General features: G+C 58.8%; 1 protein-coding gene across 7 annotated transcripts in view; it reads left to right on the forward strand.

Annotated features, from left to right (window-relative positions):
• ARHGEF10L (Rho guanine nucleotide exchange factor 10 like) overlaps positions 1-17462 on the forward strand; it is a 109967-nt gene that overhangs the window by 45904 nt on the left and 46601 nt on the right. For 4 of the 7 annotated variants that reach the window (XM_040645851.1, XM_040645853.1, XM_040645850.1 and 1 more), the window contains 7 exons: positions 1807-1952; positions 3578-3592; positions 3824-4005; positions 6805-6920; positions 7489-7616; positions 8923-9023; positions 16289-16410. In XM_040645851.1, coding sequence (XP_040501785.1) covers positions 1807-1952; positions 3578-3592; positions 3824-4005; positions 6805-6920; positions 7489-7616; positions 8923-9023; positions 16289-16410 — 810 coding nt within the window. The remainder of the gene's footprint in view (positions 1-1806; positions 1953-3577; positions 3593-3823; positions 4006-6804; positions 6921-7488; positions 7617-8922; positions 9024-16288; positions 16411-17462) is intronic. The other 3 variants (XM_040645852.1, XM_040645854.1, XM_040645856.1) reach the window with 1 other exon arrangement.

Genomic DNA, 17462 nt, shown 5'->3' on the forward strand with positions numbered 1-17462 from the left:
CCCCTGGCCAGCCCCCCCCCCCCCCCGGGCAATCTCGGTCAGTTCTGAGACCAGTCCGGTGATTTTCCTCTTGCCGCCTGCCACCGAGGGGAAAGCAGAATTGAAACTGGGTGCGCCCCAAACGGAACCCTGCCGGCTTTTTCAAAATGTGCTTGCTCAGGAACCTCCAGGGGAGTGTTTGTGCAATATCCGTGTTTTTCCCCTTTTATCTGCCTGCGGGCCAGGGGCATGATTGCCAGCAGCCCAGGGGACTTCCAGGTTTTAGGTCATGCCACACTTGGCAGTCTTCGACGGGGCCCGCTGTCTTCGGGGTTCCAGCCTTGTTTCCATGAGCTGGCGTCAGCTTGTTGGTGGAGGTGGGAGCGTCGGGGAGCCCGGCCTTAGCAGTGACGAGAGGCCCCCTGAGGGACCCTGGGTCATTTTTGTGTTAGGAGCAATGAGGCCTCCCCCACCCCTGTCACACCCAGCGGGCTGCCCGGTGCTGGGGACAGTGCATGTGCCTGGCCGCGTCCTGTGCTGCTGCTTGGCAAGCCGCTGTACTTCTGGAATCTTGGCTTCCTCCTCTGGGAATGGGGATGGCCTCAGGGGCTGTGGAGCTGGTTAAATGGGAAGTGGGATACTTAGTGCCAGGAGCAGTGCCCCGCGGGCAGTGGACATTGGTACCATTCAGGCCTCTGTGATGATCCGGGACACATGGTTCTAGGGAGAATGACAGGGCAGTCTCTCCGGGGGGAGGCTTGGGGTGATCTGCACTTTCCCAGCAGGGGTGAGGAGGGAAGGGAGGATGACTCTTGTCATCAGAGTCATGGGTTTTGGGAATGAATTTTGCTGAATATTTTCTTCCCCTCTGCAAAAAAAAAGTCCCTCTCAGTAAAAAGCTGTTTTCCCAGGAGGTCCCTGAGTGGGATGGGGGTCCTGGTGCTGGCAGGGTGTTCTTAGGGTCCAGCCCGAGATTGGCACACACCTGCTCAGCTGCCTGGGGCTTGGAGGTCTTCGGCCTCTTCAGAGGGTCACCTCACTGACCAGCAGGTTGGTGCCAACCCCCTCGTGCGGTGAGGCTGGCGGGCTGTTCAGTTCAGGCTGTGGGGCTGGGACCTCTTCCAGGCCCGAGGTTTCCCTGGGTGGGGCCACACCTCTTTGTGGCGAAGAGCGTCACAGCCAGTACGGCTGTGGGGACAGCAGCGCCCTAGTCGATGGAGTGTACACGTGCAGGGCCAGCTTCTCGGGTGTGTGACTGGTGCCGTCGCGCAGGCTGGTGCTCAGCAGGGCCCCCCACACTTGGTTTCATGTTGTGCAGTCACCATCCTGAAATCCTAATAACATTTGAATGAGGGCTGCATTTTCATCTTCCACCGGGCTCTGAAAATGATGTCACCAGGCCCGTTTGTGCGTTGCCTTGGTGATCTGAGCGGTGGGTCATTGCCCCATTTGATAGCCAAGGAAGTCGGGGTGTGGGCCAGTGAAGTGAACGGCCAGAGGGCTCTGTAGCCGGTGAGCGGGGAGCCAGGGTGGGAGCACGTATCCGCGACTCTGGAGCTTGTGTCGCTGGCAGTGGCTACCGCGGAGAGGGGTGGCCGGGGCTGGCTCACCTAAGCAGGGGTGCTGGCTGCGGGACAAGGGGGACAGTCAGAGAACCCAGTGTGAGGTCCTCTGGCCTCCTCCCCATTGCCTCCTTCTCCGGGTCTCCCCACCCTGCTCCCTTCTGCATGACGGGGCGAGAGGTTTCTGGGTCTTTGGTGCAGTGATGTGTACGTGGCAGCCTGCGTGTGTTGCTGGGGTTGACTCGGCTCCGTCTCCCTCTCCCAGCTCTTGACCTCGGGTCAGAGGCAGCTGCTCCTGTGTGAGACACTGACAGAGACCGTGTACGGTGACCGCGGGCAGCTGATCAAGTCCAAGGAGCGCAGGGTCTTCCTGCTCAGCGACATGCTGGTCTGCGCCAATATCAATTTCAAGTAAGTGGGCCTGGGCCGTAGCCCCACTGTGGGGACCCCCTCCTGTTATGCCCCGGCTCCTGGACTGGCCTCTCTGCGAGGGGGGTCCCGTTTGGGCTCGCCTTGGGTTTCAGACATTCCGGCTTCCTCTCCCATCCCTCTTGGCCTGCTCTGTCCCTAGTCCCCGAGTGCCCAGGTGGGGAGCATCTGGAGGGGTCGTCCGGGGCCACCCTGGGCCTTTGGGCTGGTAGCTGGCCATCAGGCAGAGTGGTCTGTTCTAGAACTCTGCTGTTGGTAACTGAACAGCTTCCTGGGTTTCAACCGCTCTAAGAGATTTTGCCCCCACTGCCCAGAGCACTGCCTCCCCCACAGAGCCTGGCTTTCTGGTTCTGAGACTGAGGTGGAAGAAAGGCCTGGAGCTGGTCTTCTAGGCTGTGCCTGAAAGAATCGGAACCTGGCTGGGGTGAGGGCGATGGTGCCGCGTGGGTTGCATTAGGCCTCCAGAAATCTTTTATTTGGCTCACACAGGGAGTTCATGCAAAGATTGAGACATTTTTTGACTTCTCTTGAAGATTTGAAGAGCCAACATTCTGGGCCCACGTTGCCCAGGGCCACACGGGCCTGGAGCTGGGTCACGTGGCCTCTTTACTAGGGCTTCTGCCCTGCCTGCTTCTTGGTCCCCACTTGCATCCCCCGCTTGGCCCTGTGGCCCAGAAATGATGCCCAGATGAACTCCAGCTGGGACCAGTCCAGCTGGGACCCTTCGCCACTCTCGTGGAGGAGACTGCTCTCAGTACTTGACAGCACTTTAAAAAACCATCGCGGAAACACCAATATGGTGACAATAACTGAGATCCAAGGGGCTGGCCCTGTACCCCTCAGCTGGAGCGCCTGTGCGGTGGGGGACGCCCACGGGGCCTGATGTGGGTTCCGCACCCAGAGTCGGCTGGTGCAGGCACGGCCGTGGAGTGGATTTGGGGACAGTCCCCATGGCTGTGGCTCACGCACCTTGGAACGGGAGCAAGCAGGGTCGTCTGGGGACCCCCATGCTCACTCACGTTCCATCCACCCATCTGTCCATCCACCCGTCCATCCATTAATCCTTCAAAGACTTATTGGGCCCTTACTTTATGCCAGTTCACAGGTCTGGAGGAGACCCGGCACTGGTAGGGCACTCGGGCAAGGAAGCTTCTGTCCCAGTTCAGTGTGGTGATGTTTAAGGCTAGCTCATTCCCTCCCTCCCTCGCTGATTCCAGCACTGAGATTTTTAAGGCAGCATATCTGATGAACCCCTGCTCTGCACTCCTGCTGCTCAGGGCCTCGCCTGGTGAGAGCTGTGATGGGGATGCTAGTGGCCCACTTTGAGGGGGTGGGGTTGGGGGATCAGCTTAGGTGATGCGGCGTGAGTCACGTGACCTGTCTGAGCATCGGAGTCCTTGTCTGGAATAATACAAGCTTCCCAGCAGGCCTGTGGTGGGAATCACAGGTGATTGGAGGCCAGTGGCCGGCTTGGGGAGAAGGCCCTCCTGTGGTCCCCGATGTCCACACCTGGCCCAGCCCAGTGGCTGTCCCCCCCCAGTCTCAGCCCCCTAGAAATCACGCAATAACAGGAATGACCTTCCTTTCCGTTTTGTCTTTTTCCTCAGGCCTGCCAACCACAGGTAGGGGTTTGGGGGCTTGGGGCTTCGGGGCATGTGATTCTGGATCTGGGCTGGGGCCTGGGCACCCCAGGGCTTCTGCCCTGCTCCGCCTGGCTTGGTTTGGGCCTGAGGTCTTGCGCTTGTGTTGCGAGGGGCCTGGCTGAGCCGGTGTGCTGAGGAGCGTGCTCTGGGCTGGCCCTGGGCCTGGGCGGCTGCGGGCTCTCCAGGGCTTCCTCCTGTCTGTCCTGGCAGGGGCCAGCTGGAGATCAGCAGCCTGGTGCCCCTGGGGCCCAAGTACGTGGTGAAGTGGAACACGGCGCTACCCCAGGTGCAGGTGGTGGAGGTGGGCCAGGAGGGCGGCTCCTACGACAAGGACAACGTGCTCATCCAGCATGCGGGCGCCAAGAAGGCCTCCGCCGCGGGCCAGGCCCAGAGTGAGTACCCGCCCCGCTGCTGCCTGGGGGCACCTGCCCAGGTTGGGGGCCTGTCTGGGAACCCTTGACCGATGGGCCACCTGGCCGAGAGGCTCTGGCAGGTTTGCAGCCCCACGCTACACACGGACGCACACCCAGACCCCCAGCTGCTCGTGGACATTGCGGAGCCACACCTGCATCCCGCGCACCGTCCCCCCCACCCTACACCCGCGTGCACCTGTGTGTCTATAGCGTGTGCACGCACGATGCCTTTGAGCGCCAAAGCAGGACTTCTGTCCCTGCCTGACCACCGCCTGCCTCCTACGGGACCTCAGTGGATGGCTCTCCTCTCTGTGCCTCAGTTCCCCGCTCTGTGCAGTGAGGGGCCCAGGTGACACTCCCCTAGGTCCTTCAACCCTCAGGGACCAGGCTTAGGGCTGTCTGGCTCCAACTTTTTGGGCACGAGAGGAATGAGAACTCAGAGGGAGTGGTGCTGGGCAGCCTCTCAGCCGTGCGCCTCTCTCCGTCTCTGTCCGTCTCCGTGGTGGCCGCCACCATCAGGCCCGGTCTGGAGCAGGAGCCTTCTGGCTGTGGTCTTTCCCTGCGCCTTTGCCGCCTTCCCGTCCATCCTCCACCCACCCGCAGAGCCAGCTCTTCAGATGCCGATCAAATCTGTGTGTGTCACCGTCCACCCAGAAACCCACCCGTGGCTGCTCCTTGCTCCCCGGGTAAAGTCCCGGGTCCTCACTGGCACCCACACACCCCTCCTGGGGGTGCCATCCCGCCCTCCCCAGGCTGGCCACACTGGCCTCTCGGTTCCTGAGGGCAGAGCTCCCCCCCCGCCCCACCCCAGGGCCTTCTCCCAGCCTCTGCGCTTCTGCAGACTCTTCTGCTGTCCTCCTTTACTCATCTTAGCTCAGATGACACCTCTGCAGAGAAGCCTTCCCTGGTTCCTTTGAACTGGGCCAGGCCCCCCTGTCCTGAGCTCTCAAGGTCCAGTTCTGTGGTCACCTTCTCTGGTGATGGTTCAGCGGCAAGGGGTGTTAACAGCTGTTTGCTGAATGAAGGGAGGGTGCCAAGCTGCAGGGCTGGCAGGAAGGAGCTGTGGCGGAGGCCCCTTCCCCCGGCTCTGGTTCCCCTGCCCACCGGCCCGGCTCTGTCCGGGGCCTGACCTGGGAGGGTGCCTCGCTGGGCTGTGGACCATTTTGGCAGCGGAGAGGGAGGGATAGTACATTCGCTGTCGCCCTCGGAGGGCGGGCTGGCCGGCCGCGCCCACTCCCGGATGCTGTGCCTTTTCCCCTGGGTCTGTGAGCAGGAAGGGCTATTCGAGGTTTCCAGAAGCCCCCCCCAGCGAAGGGCCCCCAGAGGCACCTTCAGCCCTAGGTTGACTCCACCTCACCGCTACCAAGCACTCTGGGGCCCCTTCTTCACGGCCTCCTTTCTCTAAGCAGACTACTACGGGGCCTGACGCCCTTCAGGGGAAAGGAAAGAATTCTTGTTGAACCCGAGTTGGCCTTGAATGATTTTTTTATCACGTTGTTATTTCAAATATGTGCAAATATAAGACGAGGTACAAGAAACTCCTGATGCTTATATCCCTTGAACAAACAGTAAAACCAAAACAAAATCACAAGTGGGATAAAAAAAAAAGCTACAAAACAGTACAATTCGAATGAACAGCATTCCTTTAATGTGATGGGTGATGTCGTTTTGCTGGAACCCAGTTGCTTACCATGTGGCTGTGGGCCTCTTCTGGGGCGGGTTCTTTTGAGATCTCTGTACCCCTCCCCTAGGGTGCCCTATGGTGACCCGCGTTGCCCACCCGCTTACCCCCTGGGCTCACCGCAGGGTCTGTCTTTGCTGTGAGTGCCTCACTTCCCTGCCAGGCCCCCCTCGCTCCCTGCTCATTACCTGGTGACTGCTCAGGTTCTCCTGCTCACTACCAGAGTCCACAGACGCCCTGACACCGTGCAGCAAAACGTGGCCTGAAAGTCATCCTATCCAGGTGACTCAGGATGTACATCCGTTTTCCAGATAGTCCTCTAAATGAAAACCCAAAATTAGCCTCCCCCGGGGCTCCATAAGACCCCAGCTTGAGAGACCGTGGCCTAGAGAATACAACCCAGATTCTCCAGCATGGCATTCAAGGACTTCCCTGCCTGGCCTCCTCCTCCTTCCTCCTCTGTCTCTGGCTGCTCGTCTCCCATGCCCCCAGTACTATATCTGTATCGTCCCCAGAGATCCAGGCACCCTCACTGTCCCCTTGCCCTGATAGCTTTCTCCCTAGTGCCTTTCGTCTGTTGTGGTTGTTAATTGACTGCTGCCCCTGTCCCCCCTCACCCAGGTCATAAACTCCATAAGAACAGGGATCCTTTCTGTCTTGTTTACAGTTGTCACCCTGTAGGTCCTCATACATCTGTGAACACCTTGCTGTTTGTGGGCTTCCTGAAGCCACGGTGCCTTTGCATATGCTGTTCTCCTTTATGGCAGCATGCCCACCACACGCCTGGCCCTGTGAAGGTTCCTCGCTTCTTGCAGGCACAGTTGGTTCTTAGTCTTATGGCCTCCTGTGACCCTTTGAGTGTGGCCCGGACCCCAGGTGCTAGACTACCTGTGATTGGATCTGTGTGTGTTCCCCTCCCCCCTGCCCCCTGTAGACTGGGAACTCCACCAGGGCAAGAGCCTGCTAATGTCTCCTTCTGTGTCTGTAGTGCCATATCTCCAGGGCGACAGGTCTCCTTTTTTGCAGCGAATGGACACTTGGGTCCTAATTAGCCCCTCTGCCACCCTGAAGTTGAGTTGGGTCTCTTCTCTGCCCAGATAAGGTGTATTTCGGCCCCCCGCGCCTCTTCCAGGAGCTGCAGGACCTGCAGAAAGACCTGGCCGTGGTCGAGCAGATAACCTTCCTCATCAGCACGCTGCACGGCACCTACCAGGTATCCAGCCCCGGCCCGGGTTTGTGCGGTCTGGGCTCCTCCCTTGGGCAGTGCCCGGATCAGCAGGCGGGGTGGGAGAGGGCTCCTGCCTTAGTCTAGGCCCCAGGCATGCTCCTGGCTTCTGAGTCCCACAAGCAGGAGGAGCGGCTAACGCTCTCCGTTGCTACCTAGACGCTGGTATGCGGCCTCTGGTTCGGGTTGAAGCTCCAATTTGGGATAAGTGGGGTCGGGCTGCGTGGCGATTCTTTTGTTGTCTGCGCAGTGACCGTTCAGTCTCGCAGCCCCTTTCTGGACCTCACCCCAAGGCTGGAGAGGAATCTGGCTGGGAGCTTGTGTTCCTCCCAAAGGAGGGGTGCCAGGTGGGGTCTGAACGAGGGCTGGGAAGCCTGCGCTGGGCTTGTGGCCCAGGGAGCCGGCCGCCTGCTGTGGCTGAGCCAGAGGTCCCTGTCGAGCTCCCGGACCTCCCCAGCTCCTCTCCACCAGGGCCCCCCGAATGCCCTAGGATCCCGGGTGGCTTTGGGGGAGTCATCGGGCCAGGTGGTGATCTCACTGGCTTCCTCAACCCTAGAACCTGAACATGACTGTGGCTCAAGACTGGTGCCTGGCCCTGCAGAGGCTGATGCGGGTGAAGGAGGAGGAGATCCACTCAGCCAACAAGTGTCGTCTCAGGCTCCTGCTTCCTGGAAAACCTGACAAGTGAGATGGGGAGTGGCCACCGCTGAGGGGGGGGGACGTGGAGAGGGGGCACCTGGAGCTGACCTGTTCGTCAGTGTGGTCATGGCCGTGGGCATGTACACTGGGCCTGGCCCAGCACGGTGTTTGGCACGGAGGGGTGCATTAGCCAATGAATAAATGAATGAATGACCGGATCATACCTGGCTTAAGCCCATCCTCTGTTAGGAGACTCAGGACCCAGATACTCTGCTGTTGGTTGGTTCCATTTGTGCTGCGACCTTTTCCTTCAGTCCAGAGGGTGTAGAGCCCTGGGACCAGGCCCTGGGTCTCCTCATGGACCCAGCCTCCCCCCAGCATGGCCCCGGTGAGGCTCCAAGAGTTGTTGGATAGCCCCCCCCCACCACCCGCCAGCCATAGTAGGAGGTCAAGCTGAGCTCTGACCTAAAGCCTAAGCTGGTGCAGTGCAGGGGCTCACAGCCCGGGTTTGATCTTGAGGTTGGGGGGACGGTGGGGGCCAGAGTGTTATAGGCGCACTGGCTGCAGGGCCGGGAAGATCAGAGCACTGTTGTTTGAGGCAAGGCCACAAGCCCAGGAGCCCAAGATAGAAGGCTCCAGGCTGGCGTGGCAGAGGCCGAGAGGCAGGGCTCTGGGCTGTAATCCAATCTGCCAGCCCCTTGCCGAGTGGCCTCCCGCTGCCCCTTCCCCCCCCCACTCCTTTTGCCCTTGGGAGAGTTAGTGACACTGGCCCTGCCTGCCTCCTGGGATGGCCCCCTGGTGGAGAACAGGCCCCAGAGGACCCTGAGGGACCCGCTGCTGCAAGGTGAGAGGACAGTAGTGTGACAACAGTGACCTCTAGCTGCCCAAGCGTGTCACAAGCTCATTCATTCACGGCTGCATTCATTCACCGGTCCATTCTGCAAACATTTGCTGAGCACCTGCCCTGGACCAGGTGCTGGGAGCAGGCCCGCGGGAGCCTGTTCCTCCCTGCTGAGGCTCGCAGTCGCATGTGTACGTGTGTCTGATGAGGCCCGGGGGAAGCTGACCGGGGAGCCCTGGAAGGGCCTCTCGAGTCACTAGGCACCAAGCCCAGATGCCAGGGGCGGGGCTGGGGAGTGCAGCCTGGTGGCTTTGGGAGGGACCTCCATTCCGGGGCCATGGTGGGTGGAGGGACTCTTTGCCCCAGGGGACGGAGGCTTTGCTGGGTCACCAGGCTTTCTGGCCCTGCTCTGATGCCCTGAGCGGAGCTGGCGCCGCGGCCGGGCCTGTGGTGGAGGGAAGAACCAGGTGCTTGTTCTGGGCACTCATGCTCCTTGCTGTCTCGCCGCAGGTCCGGCCGCCCCATCAGCTTCATGGTGGTCTTCATCACCCCCAACCCCCTGAGCAAGATCTCCTGGGTCAACAGGTTGCACTTGGCCAAGATCGGACTCCGTGAGTTAAAGCCCTGGGGAGAGCGCCTCAGGGGACAGGGGTGCGGAACAGGGAAGCTTGGGGTGTGCATGTGGGGTGCGTGGGGGCAGGGGGGCTTCTAAGTTGGAGGGAGGCAGTGCCCTGGAGGAACACGGGAGCCAGGGTTCTGAGTCCTGAGGCTCTGCCTTATAACGCTGGACAGTCCCTGTCCCTGTCTGAGCCTCAGTTTCCCCATCTGTAAAGTGATGGCAGTTGACAATGTCAACGAGTGGTTGTCAGGGCCCTGGGGGAGGGTGGTTAGGGCGTGGCTGCTGAGGGGCTTCCTTTTGGTTGGGGGTGATGACAATGTTCTAAACGTAGGTAGTGGGGAATATGCTAGAAACCTTGATGTGAATACTTGAAAAGGGCGGGTTTTACGGTAACCGAAACAAAACAGTGCAGGTTAGATTGAACTGATTCTCAACCAGGGCCTCTGTTATTTTTTTTCCTCCTACGCACCCCGTAATGATCACATGATAAATAAGACGCGTGTTCACAGAGCGCGTCCTACGTGGCAGACGGTTTTCTAAGCATCTTACACGCGTCTCTTTCTTTTCACACTGATGATACTCTGAGAGGTAGGTCCTGTTGTGAGCCCCCTTTTACAGTGGAGGCTCCGAGGCCCAGAGAGGTGCAGTGACTTGCCCAAGCTCACACAGCAGGAAGGGGCAGAGCTGGTGCTCAGACCCTGGGCAGTCAGCCCCCAGAGCCCACTCTGGACCGCTGTCCCTCTGCCTCCCCACATTGGGAGAGTTTCTGTCGTGCAAAACACGTTTGTTATGTTGTAATTACTTTATTTGTACTGTTTTTGAATTGACAAAAGGCCTAGGTCCTCGCCCATCAGAGCTACTATTTTCTGTCATATATTAGAATTCCCATTTGCTGCTTCTGGCCAATAACAGGGACATTTTTTGTTTGCTTCATTGTTGTTTTTAGTGTGATCTTATTATAGGTTTTGAGACATTTCTGGAAAGAAGTCAGGCCTTTTGACACTGGCTTTCATCAATTAAAAAATAATTATGTAATGAGCCTTTACTGTGATTTTGGGCATGGGGAAAAGAGCAACAACAAAACCCGAAAGATCCCTGCACTCAGGGAAGCTATGATTTAGAGGGGCAGATAGACATTACGTGAGGAACAAATCAACAGGGAGAAGTGGGTGATGTGACTGTCACCGAGCCTGGGAGCGGACCGCTGTCAGGGAGGGCCTCTGGGAGGTGACAGCCGAAGCCGACAGATCTGGGCAAAGCAGTCCAGGCTTCAGAACAGCAAGTGCAAAGGTCCTGCGATGGCCAGAGCTGATGAATCGTGGGGAGAGAAGTCGGCAGGTAGAAGGGTGGGCCGCTTTTCCAGAAAGCCAGGGCAAGATGCATGGAGCTTATTCTGAGCTTGACGGGCTGCTGTTCCTTGTACCAGTGAGAGCTGGGCAGCATCCTGGTCTGGTGTCCACTGGAGCGGATGGCTCTGCCCCTGTGCCGAGAGGGCATGTGGAGGTGGGAGGAAATGGGGAGGAGGTTGAGGTTTTGGGGGAGCCAGGGTCAGAGGCCTTCTTGATCTGGTGCTGACGTGGCACAAGCCTCGGCTGGATGTTTCCGGGCGACCAGGAGAGCTGCAGAGGGAGGAGAGAGAATTTTAATCAGAGACAGCCCCGGCCTTGGCAGCCGACCCGGGGGAATTCTCGCCCCAGGGAGGGCGGACGTGGCTCCCCTGCTGGCCTGAGCCGATTGTACCCCTGCTCTAAAGGCAGCTCAGTCCGGTTTGAGGCCTGGCTGCTTTGCCGAGTGGGGCTTGGTGGCCGAGGGAGAGGAGGGGACGGGCGTGAGCCTCGCCTTTCTCGGCTGTCTGTGATGCGTGCTCCGCGCAATTTCACTGCAGCAAAAGTTTTAATGGAAGGAGAGTCATTTGAAATCTTATTTGAATGCCTGGGTTCCCCTGGGGCTTGAATAATTTGTTCCTTTTATTTTGCCAGTTTTTTTTTTTTTTTTTTAATCTGCAGTGCCTGGCTGGGTGGGGTGGGGAATAATACCGCCTGTTAGTAATAGAATACGTTAAAAACATTTATTCACAAAGGATGTGATTCCTTTCTTTTTTTTGTTTTTTTTGGTACTTCTCTTTTCCTGACTACCACGTACGATCCTAATCCACTGAACGTTGAGGAAGGAGAGGGCTGGACTGGGGGTGCCTGGGATCCGGAATGGGGGGTCAATTCTGCCCCTGGGGAGGAAAGGGCAGGGCACCCTGGGGAATCTGGGGACCCGCTTCACATCCCAGCGGCACCCCTCCTGTGCCGTGTGGTCCAGGGAAAGGCCTCTGGGAGGTGACTCGGACTAGAGCTCCCGTGGTCCTCTCTCCTCTTACTTTTTGGGATCTTAGGGCCTCGTGAAATGGATCCAGGCTGCTTGAGGTCAGTTTCCGGATCTGTCCCTTCTCAGCTCTGTGATCTCGGGCAAATGATTTAGCCTTTAGATGCCCTTCTCCATCAGCAAGTGGTGATAATGCCAGCGCCCCCCTCACAGGGCTCTTGTGAACATATGGGTAGACGATGCGTCAAAGGCGCCTGGGACCGCCGGCCCCTGTGGGAGAAGCTCCTAGGACAAGGGCTGCCTGCATCTCACAGACGGGGAAGTGACCGGTCTAAGGTCGCATGTGATTCATTGCAGAACAGGGACGGGTCGGGCCACCCTCCCACCCCTCTGCCAGTTAGCTTCGTATTCATAAAGTCTCCAGGGAAGTGTTGCAGGTGGAAGGCCCCAGAGAAGGAAGACGCGTGGTCGGGGACTTCCAGTGCTCCCTGCTGTATCCCCTCACCTGAAGCTCTTGAAGTGCTGTGTTCATGGCTCTTACACTCCCCCCCGCCCCGGGGCCCTGTAGCCTCTCCCACTTGAACCCTCCTTATTCCCACCTTCCCAGAGGACCTGGGCCGGGCAGGCTGCGGGCTGGTCCTAAGCTCACAGGGACACATCTGCGCAGGCCATGGCCTGGAGGGCCCTCCCTCCCTGCCTCTGACTTGGCTAATGTTCCAGCCCCAGGTTCTCACAGTGACCCCACATTCCCCTTGATGAAGATCCAGTGACAGATCCTGAGCGCGGCCCTGAGCCTGGCCCAGGCAGCGTGCTGAGCGCGTTCTAGCTTTCATCTCCACTGACTCAACCATACAGACGTGGGTGCTGGGACCTGCCCAAGCCCTCAGGCTGCAGCAGTGGGTCTGCCCTCCGGAGCGGTCGTACCCCAGCTGGGTGACCATGGCCATTCGCTTGACCTCCCTGGGCTGCCGGGTCTCTCTCTCTGCGAGGGGGTGTTTGGAAAAGAAGGATGCCGATGTCCCGCCAGCCCCCATGTCCGTGGCCGTGGCCAGAGGCCTCTCCGTGGCGCTGGGGGTGTAAGAGGACCTTTGAGGGCAGCCTCGGATTTGGAAAGTAGAGAAGGGTGGTCTGGGCTGTCGCCCTGGAGTGTCACAGCAGTGGCAGGAGAGGCACAGCACTGGGACTGAGCACAGGAGGGGACAGAGGAACAGGGCAGGGTGGGGGGCTCAGACGGGTGGAGGTGGGGTGGCCGCCCTCAAGCCTGTGGCTAGGCAGACCCCTCACCTCCAGGACAGTGATCTCATTATTTCTTGAGGGCCTGGCATGTACAAGGTGTTAAATCTTCTTTTTTCCCCCGGCGCTCGCAGTGACACTCGAATGGTTGGAATCATTTCCCCCTTTTCCAGAGGAGGCAGCAGACTCAGAGAGGTTCAGCATCTGGCTCTGTGTCACACAGGGAGGGAGCTGGAGGCGGAGTTGGGATCTGCCAGGGCCGAGCTGGCACAGTCAGCCTCCTGCCGTGGGCGGGGCGGCTCTGAGGGCACGGAGGTGGGGGGAGTGCAAGGGGCTGTGGCCTCCAGCCCCGGAGCCTCCCCCGCTGCCCCACGGGGTGCTCCTGCGTTCGGTGGGTGCTGGCAAACAGAGCCGGGCGCTAAATAAGCCCCCACTTAATGTCAATTGGAAATCTCGGCTCTGCCGACGGTGCCAGTTCTTAATGTCACTTATCCCAAGCGGGCTTTCAATTTTCAACTGCGACAGCCTCCTAATTTGGTCTCAGCTGCCCTGGTTTTGTGACAGGAACAATGGCAGTGGCAGATGGGGAGCTGCAGCTCCATTTTCCTTTAACGTTCCCGATCGCAGGCAGGGAAAGCGCCATCTGGAAGGAGAAGGTCAGATCATTAAAAAATATATATCATAATAAATTGCCAGGGCTGTGGATGTGGGGAAAGGAGAGCAGAGGAGCTCGGGCAGCATGGTGATGGAGGGGGGTTTATGTTCACAGACCCAGCTTGGGGAAGGAGCTGGAGCCCCGGGGGCAGGTGTGTTTCAGCCATCTGTTGGGCTTTCGGGTGGTCGGAGCCTGATCATAAGCTCCTTGAGAGGAGGGCGGACTCCAGTCCTGCCCATCCTTATTCGCCAACCAGGGGCTTGTCCAAGAGGCAGCGCAGTGTCGCAAGGTCAGCACCTGCCCCGGGGAAGGGTGCTGCTGTGCAGGGCAGGCCGTCTGGGCTGTCACCCCGTGCTCGGTCCGTTCTCCACCTCCTGGGCCCAGCCTTTGATGTCCTCTGGCTTCTAGTTCCCGGGTAGGAGGGGGATGCAAACATCCACCCCTCCTGGCATCCCTGAGGGTGAAATAAGGCCTCATGTGGGCCAGAGCTTTGTAAACTGTGAAGTGTGGTGCCCATGGGCATTCTGTTAGGACAGGGCCTGTCCCATGCCGTAGCTGTCCTTTCTGTAATGGTCTCGCCTCCTTGGTGAGCTGCCCTTTCCTGTGACTCTGTCTCCAGGACCCAGTGGGGTGGAGGGCCCGACGCTGGGGCCGCCTCTGCGCCTGTTTGGGGAATGAGCTCGCCGCGCAACCCCTGGACTGCTGGCGGAGTGGGCTCCCCGGGTGGGCGGGCCGGAGCCTCTGCCGAAGCCGGTGGTTATGTCGTAATGCCTGACGTTTGCGGACGTCTTTTACTTCTCAGAGAGCGTCCTCCCCTGCCACCTTGTCCCAGCTCCTCGTGCCACGACTGGCACTGGGATGCCACCGTTCCCTCGTGGCAGTGGCATTGTTAAAAGCCACGTTATTGAGGTATGATTGACATACCTCGTACAGAACGCAGGCGAGGCTGGGGAGTCTGTGTGCACACACAAACATGCACACGCGTGCACACTCATGCACACACACACACACACACACACACACACATGCATATGCAGAGGAAGAAAGAGGCAAGCCAATAAAAGAGCCAATAGGCACTGTGACAGGAAGTGATGGAGGGGAGGGGGAGGGTGGTGGTCTGTGGAGGCCACTCCCGGAAGGTGGACAAGAAACCTAAACCTTGGGGAGGAGAAGAGCCAGCCCCGGGGGCAGGGAGGACAGCACTCCAGGCGGAGGGAATGTCCCGGGCTCGTTTGTGTAAGTGGCTGAGGAAAGCCTAGTTCAGTGGAGCCTGGGACCGAAGGATCGTCCTCACTGTTCTGGAAAAGTCTGGATTTGATTCCAAGTGAATGAGACTCGATGGACGTGGGAACCATGACGCCCAGCGGAAGTTTAGCGGGATGGTTCTGGCTGTCGTGGGGAGGACTGACCGTAGGGAGCAGTGGTCAGCGCAAACCCATCTGGAGGCCCTCGTGGCTGGTGAGCCCTCTTGGACGGAGCTGACCCTTGCTGGGCCTGGGTGGGCCCGGGTCCCTGCTTCCTCCTGGCCTCTGACTAGACACGTTGCGGGTGGGAAGGCTGCTGTCACGACTCTTCTGCGGAAGACCTCTCCTCCCGTCCCTGAAGCTCCAGGTGCCCTTCAGCTTGATGTCATTGCGTTAAGTGGCCCCTCTGGCCCGGGGCGCCACCTTCCGTCTTCTGGCTCTCCGTTTCCCAGCAGAGCTGCCCCCTGGTTCTCCAGAAGCCGTCATGCCCACAGGCCTCAGTGGGGGAGCCGGTGGCCGGGAGACGGCATTGGAGTCCGGCAGACCCAGGTCCCCATCTGGACTCTGGCACCAGCCGTGCACATGACCTGGTCAATTACTTCATCCCCGAGGGTCGGTCTCATTGTCCATTAGGAGAAAAGCACGATTCCCACTGAGCTTGGTTATCTTGAAAACGAGAACTGGGGAACACATCCATGGCCCCTGGCACGTGCCTGCTTGCGGACACACAGTGGGTGCCTTCCCTGTGCCCTGCCCCTGCTGTCAGGGTTCCTGGAAGGCGCCCCCCCTATGGAGCACAGACAAGGATGGGCTCTTGAGCAGGGAGAATTCTCCGGGAGGGATGGCAGTTTACCCGCTCGCTCACGCCCTCCTTTCATTCATCCTTTCAGCCCGTGCTTGCTGAGCACTGACCATGTGCTGGGTGCCAGGGAGACCGTGGCAGACAAGACAGGCCAGGTCCTGGCTGCCCTGAGCTTACATTCTAGGGACATATGCAGACAGACCACGAACAAGGAAATAGACAAAGTGATTCTAGATCATGGTGAAGGCTATGCAGGAAATAAGATGTGGTCTCTAGACTGTTTTCTGAGAGAGGGGTCATCATAGCCAGGGTGGTCAGGGAGGACTTCTTGGAGGTGGTGGCATGTGAGGCAGCCCCGACCTACGTGGGGGAGACAGTGCAGAGTGAGGTGTAGCCGATGCCCTTGAGCATAGTGCTGTCCAGATGTGAGTCTGGACCTGCACTTCTCACAGGCCCCCGGCGCCTCAGTGTCCAGCCGGACAGGGAACCTGGAGGCGGAGGACCACCTGAGTCTCAGGGTGGGTCTTCAGGGAAGCAGGAGAGAGTCATCCTCTTGACCATCATCATCAGAGTCGGCTCTTATCTTCTGGCTTGTTTTTGGCCGTCTCCTCCATCTAGAGGCACCTCTAGACCTCCAGGTCAGGGCAGCAGGGCCTGGACTGGGCTCAGCACCACGACATTTTTGAAACCCTTTCTTTTCTACTCTTTCACTGGATCCTCACGATGACCTCAGGACAAAGGCATTTTTATGCCCCTGATTCATAGGGGAAGAAATCGAGGCTTAGCGTTGGGGGACTTTGCACAAGGCTGCTCAGTGAGAGGGTGGACCAGCCAGGACTCAAATCTTCGATTTCCCGACCCAGGGTCATGAGCATGGAGCGAGGCCGGGTTTCGTCTTGGCTGGGCAGTCATGGGGCAGGGGGCGGCCCCCTGGGCTCACCGGGCTGCTCACTGCCTGCTTGGTCCTCGGACTCTGACCGGCTTCACTCACCTCCTTCCTCTTACTGTAGGCGAGGAGAACCAGCCGGGCTGGCTATGTCCGGACGAGGACAAGAAAAGCAAAGCCCCGTTCTGGTGCCCCATCCTGGCCTGCTGCATCCCCGCCTTCTCCTCCCGGGGCCTCAGCCTGCAGGTGAGTGGAGTAGATCTCGAGGAGCCCACCACGAAGGTGGCTTGTGGGAGAACCGGGGTTTCCAGGTTGTGCCCGCCACAGGAGAGGGCCAGGGTGCAGTCCCAGCTTCTCCACCTCCTACGGATGGAGTTGGTCAAGACGTTTTGGTGCTCTAGGCAGGAGTCAGCCTCCCCACCCAATCTATGGGGTAGATGCCCTTTGTGGGTCCAGCGAATGGAAAATTCCGTGATTTTGAGCTAACAAACAGCTATGATCTCATCAGCTGATGGCATGACTCCAGCTCAGAAGAGAGGCCGGAATATACCCGAGTGGCTCTGCCAGACATAGGTTGGCCCCTGTCTCCCTGTCTGATGCTGCCAGGCAGGAGCCACTTCTGGCCCCATGGCCGTCATGCCTGCGTCTGTCAAGCACCTACTGTTTTCCCCAGTGCTTTGCCACCACTGTCTTGTTTTGATACTTGTAAGAACTCCATGAATAGATGTTTCTAGATCTGTTTCCCAGGTTAGAAACTCCAGCTCAGACAGGTGACGTGATTTTCTAAAAACACAGCCAGTTGTGATGGGTCCAGGAATTGGCACCTTGCTTCGCCTCATTCCAGCACCCGTGTGCCCCACCCCTAGCACGCTCCCTCCACTGTCACCTGTCCTTGATGTCCCGGCGGCGCTTACCCCTCCCTCTGGGGTCGTTACTGCCCATCCTCCTCCCTAGGAGAGGAGCTCATGTGAGCTCTGGGGAGGGGGAGGCGCAGGCTTGGGACCTAGATACCTAAGCCCTAAGAGCCAAGCTAATTGGGGCGCCAAACAGCGAAAAGCACGTACCCTTGAGACATCAGTTCGGCCATTAGTTCATTCATTTGTCAGTCTGTTCTGCGTATAATTTTTGAGCACCTACTACGTGCCAGGCCCCGTGCTGGACGCTGGGTGTATGGTGGTGACCAAAACATACAAGGTCCCCACCCTCCTGTAGCTTTCAGTCTGGAGAGAGACAGCAACACCCTGGCAGACAAAAGGGAGCGCAGAAGAGTGATGGGTGTTGTATCAGCTGGGATAGAT

The sequence above is a fragment of the Ursus maritimus genome, unplaced genomic scaffold (genome assembly GCF_017311325.1).
Source record: "Ursus maritimus isolate PB19 unplaced genomic scaffold, ASM1731132v1 scaffold_32, whole genome shotgun sequence".
NCBI lineage: Eukaryota > Metazoa > Chordata > Mammalia > Carnivora > Ursidae > Ursus > Ursus maritimus.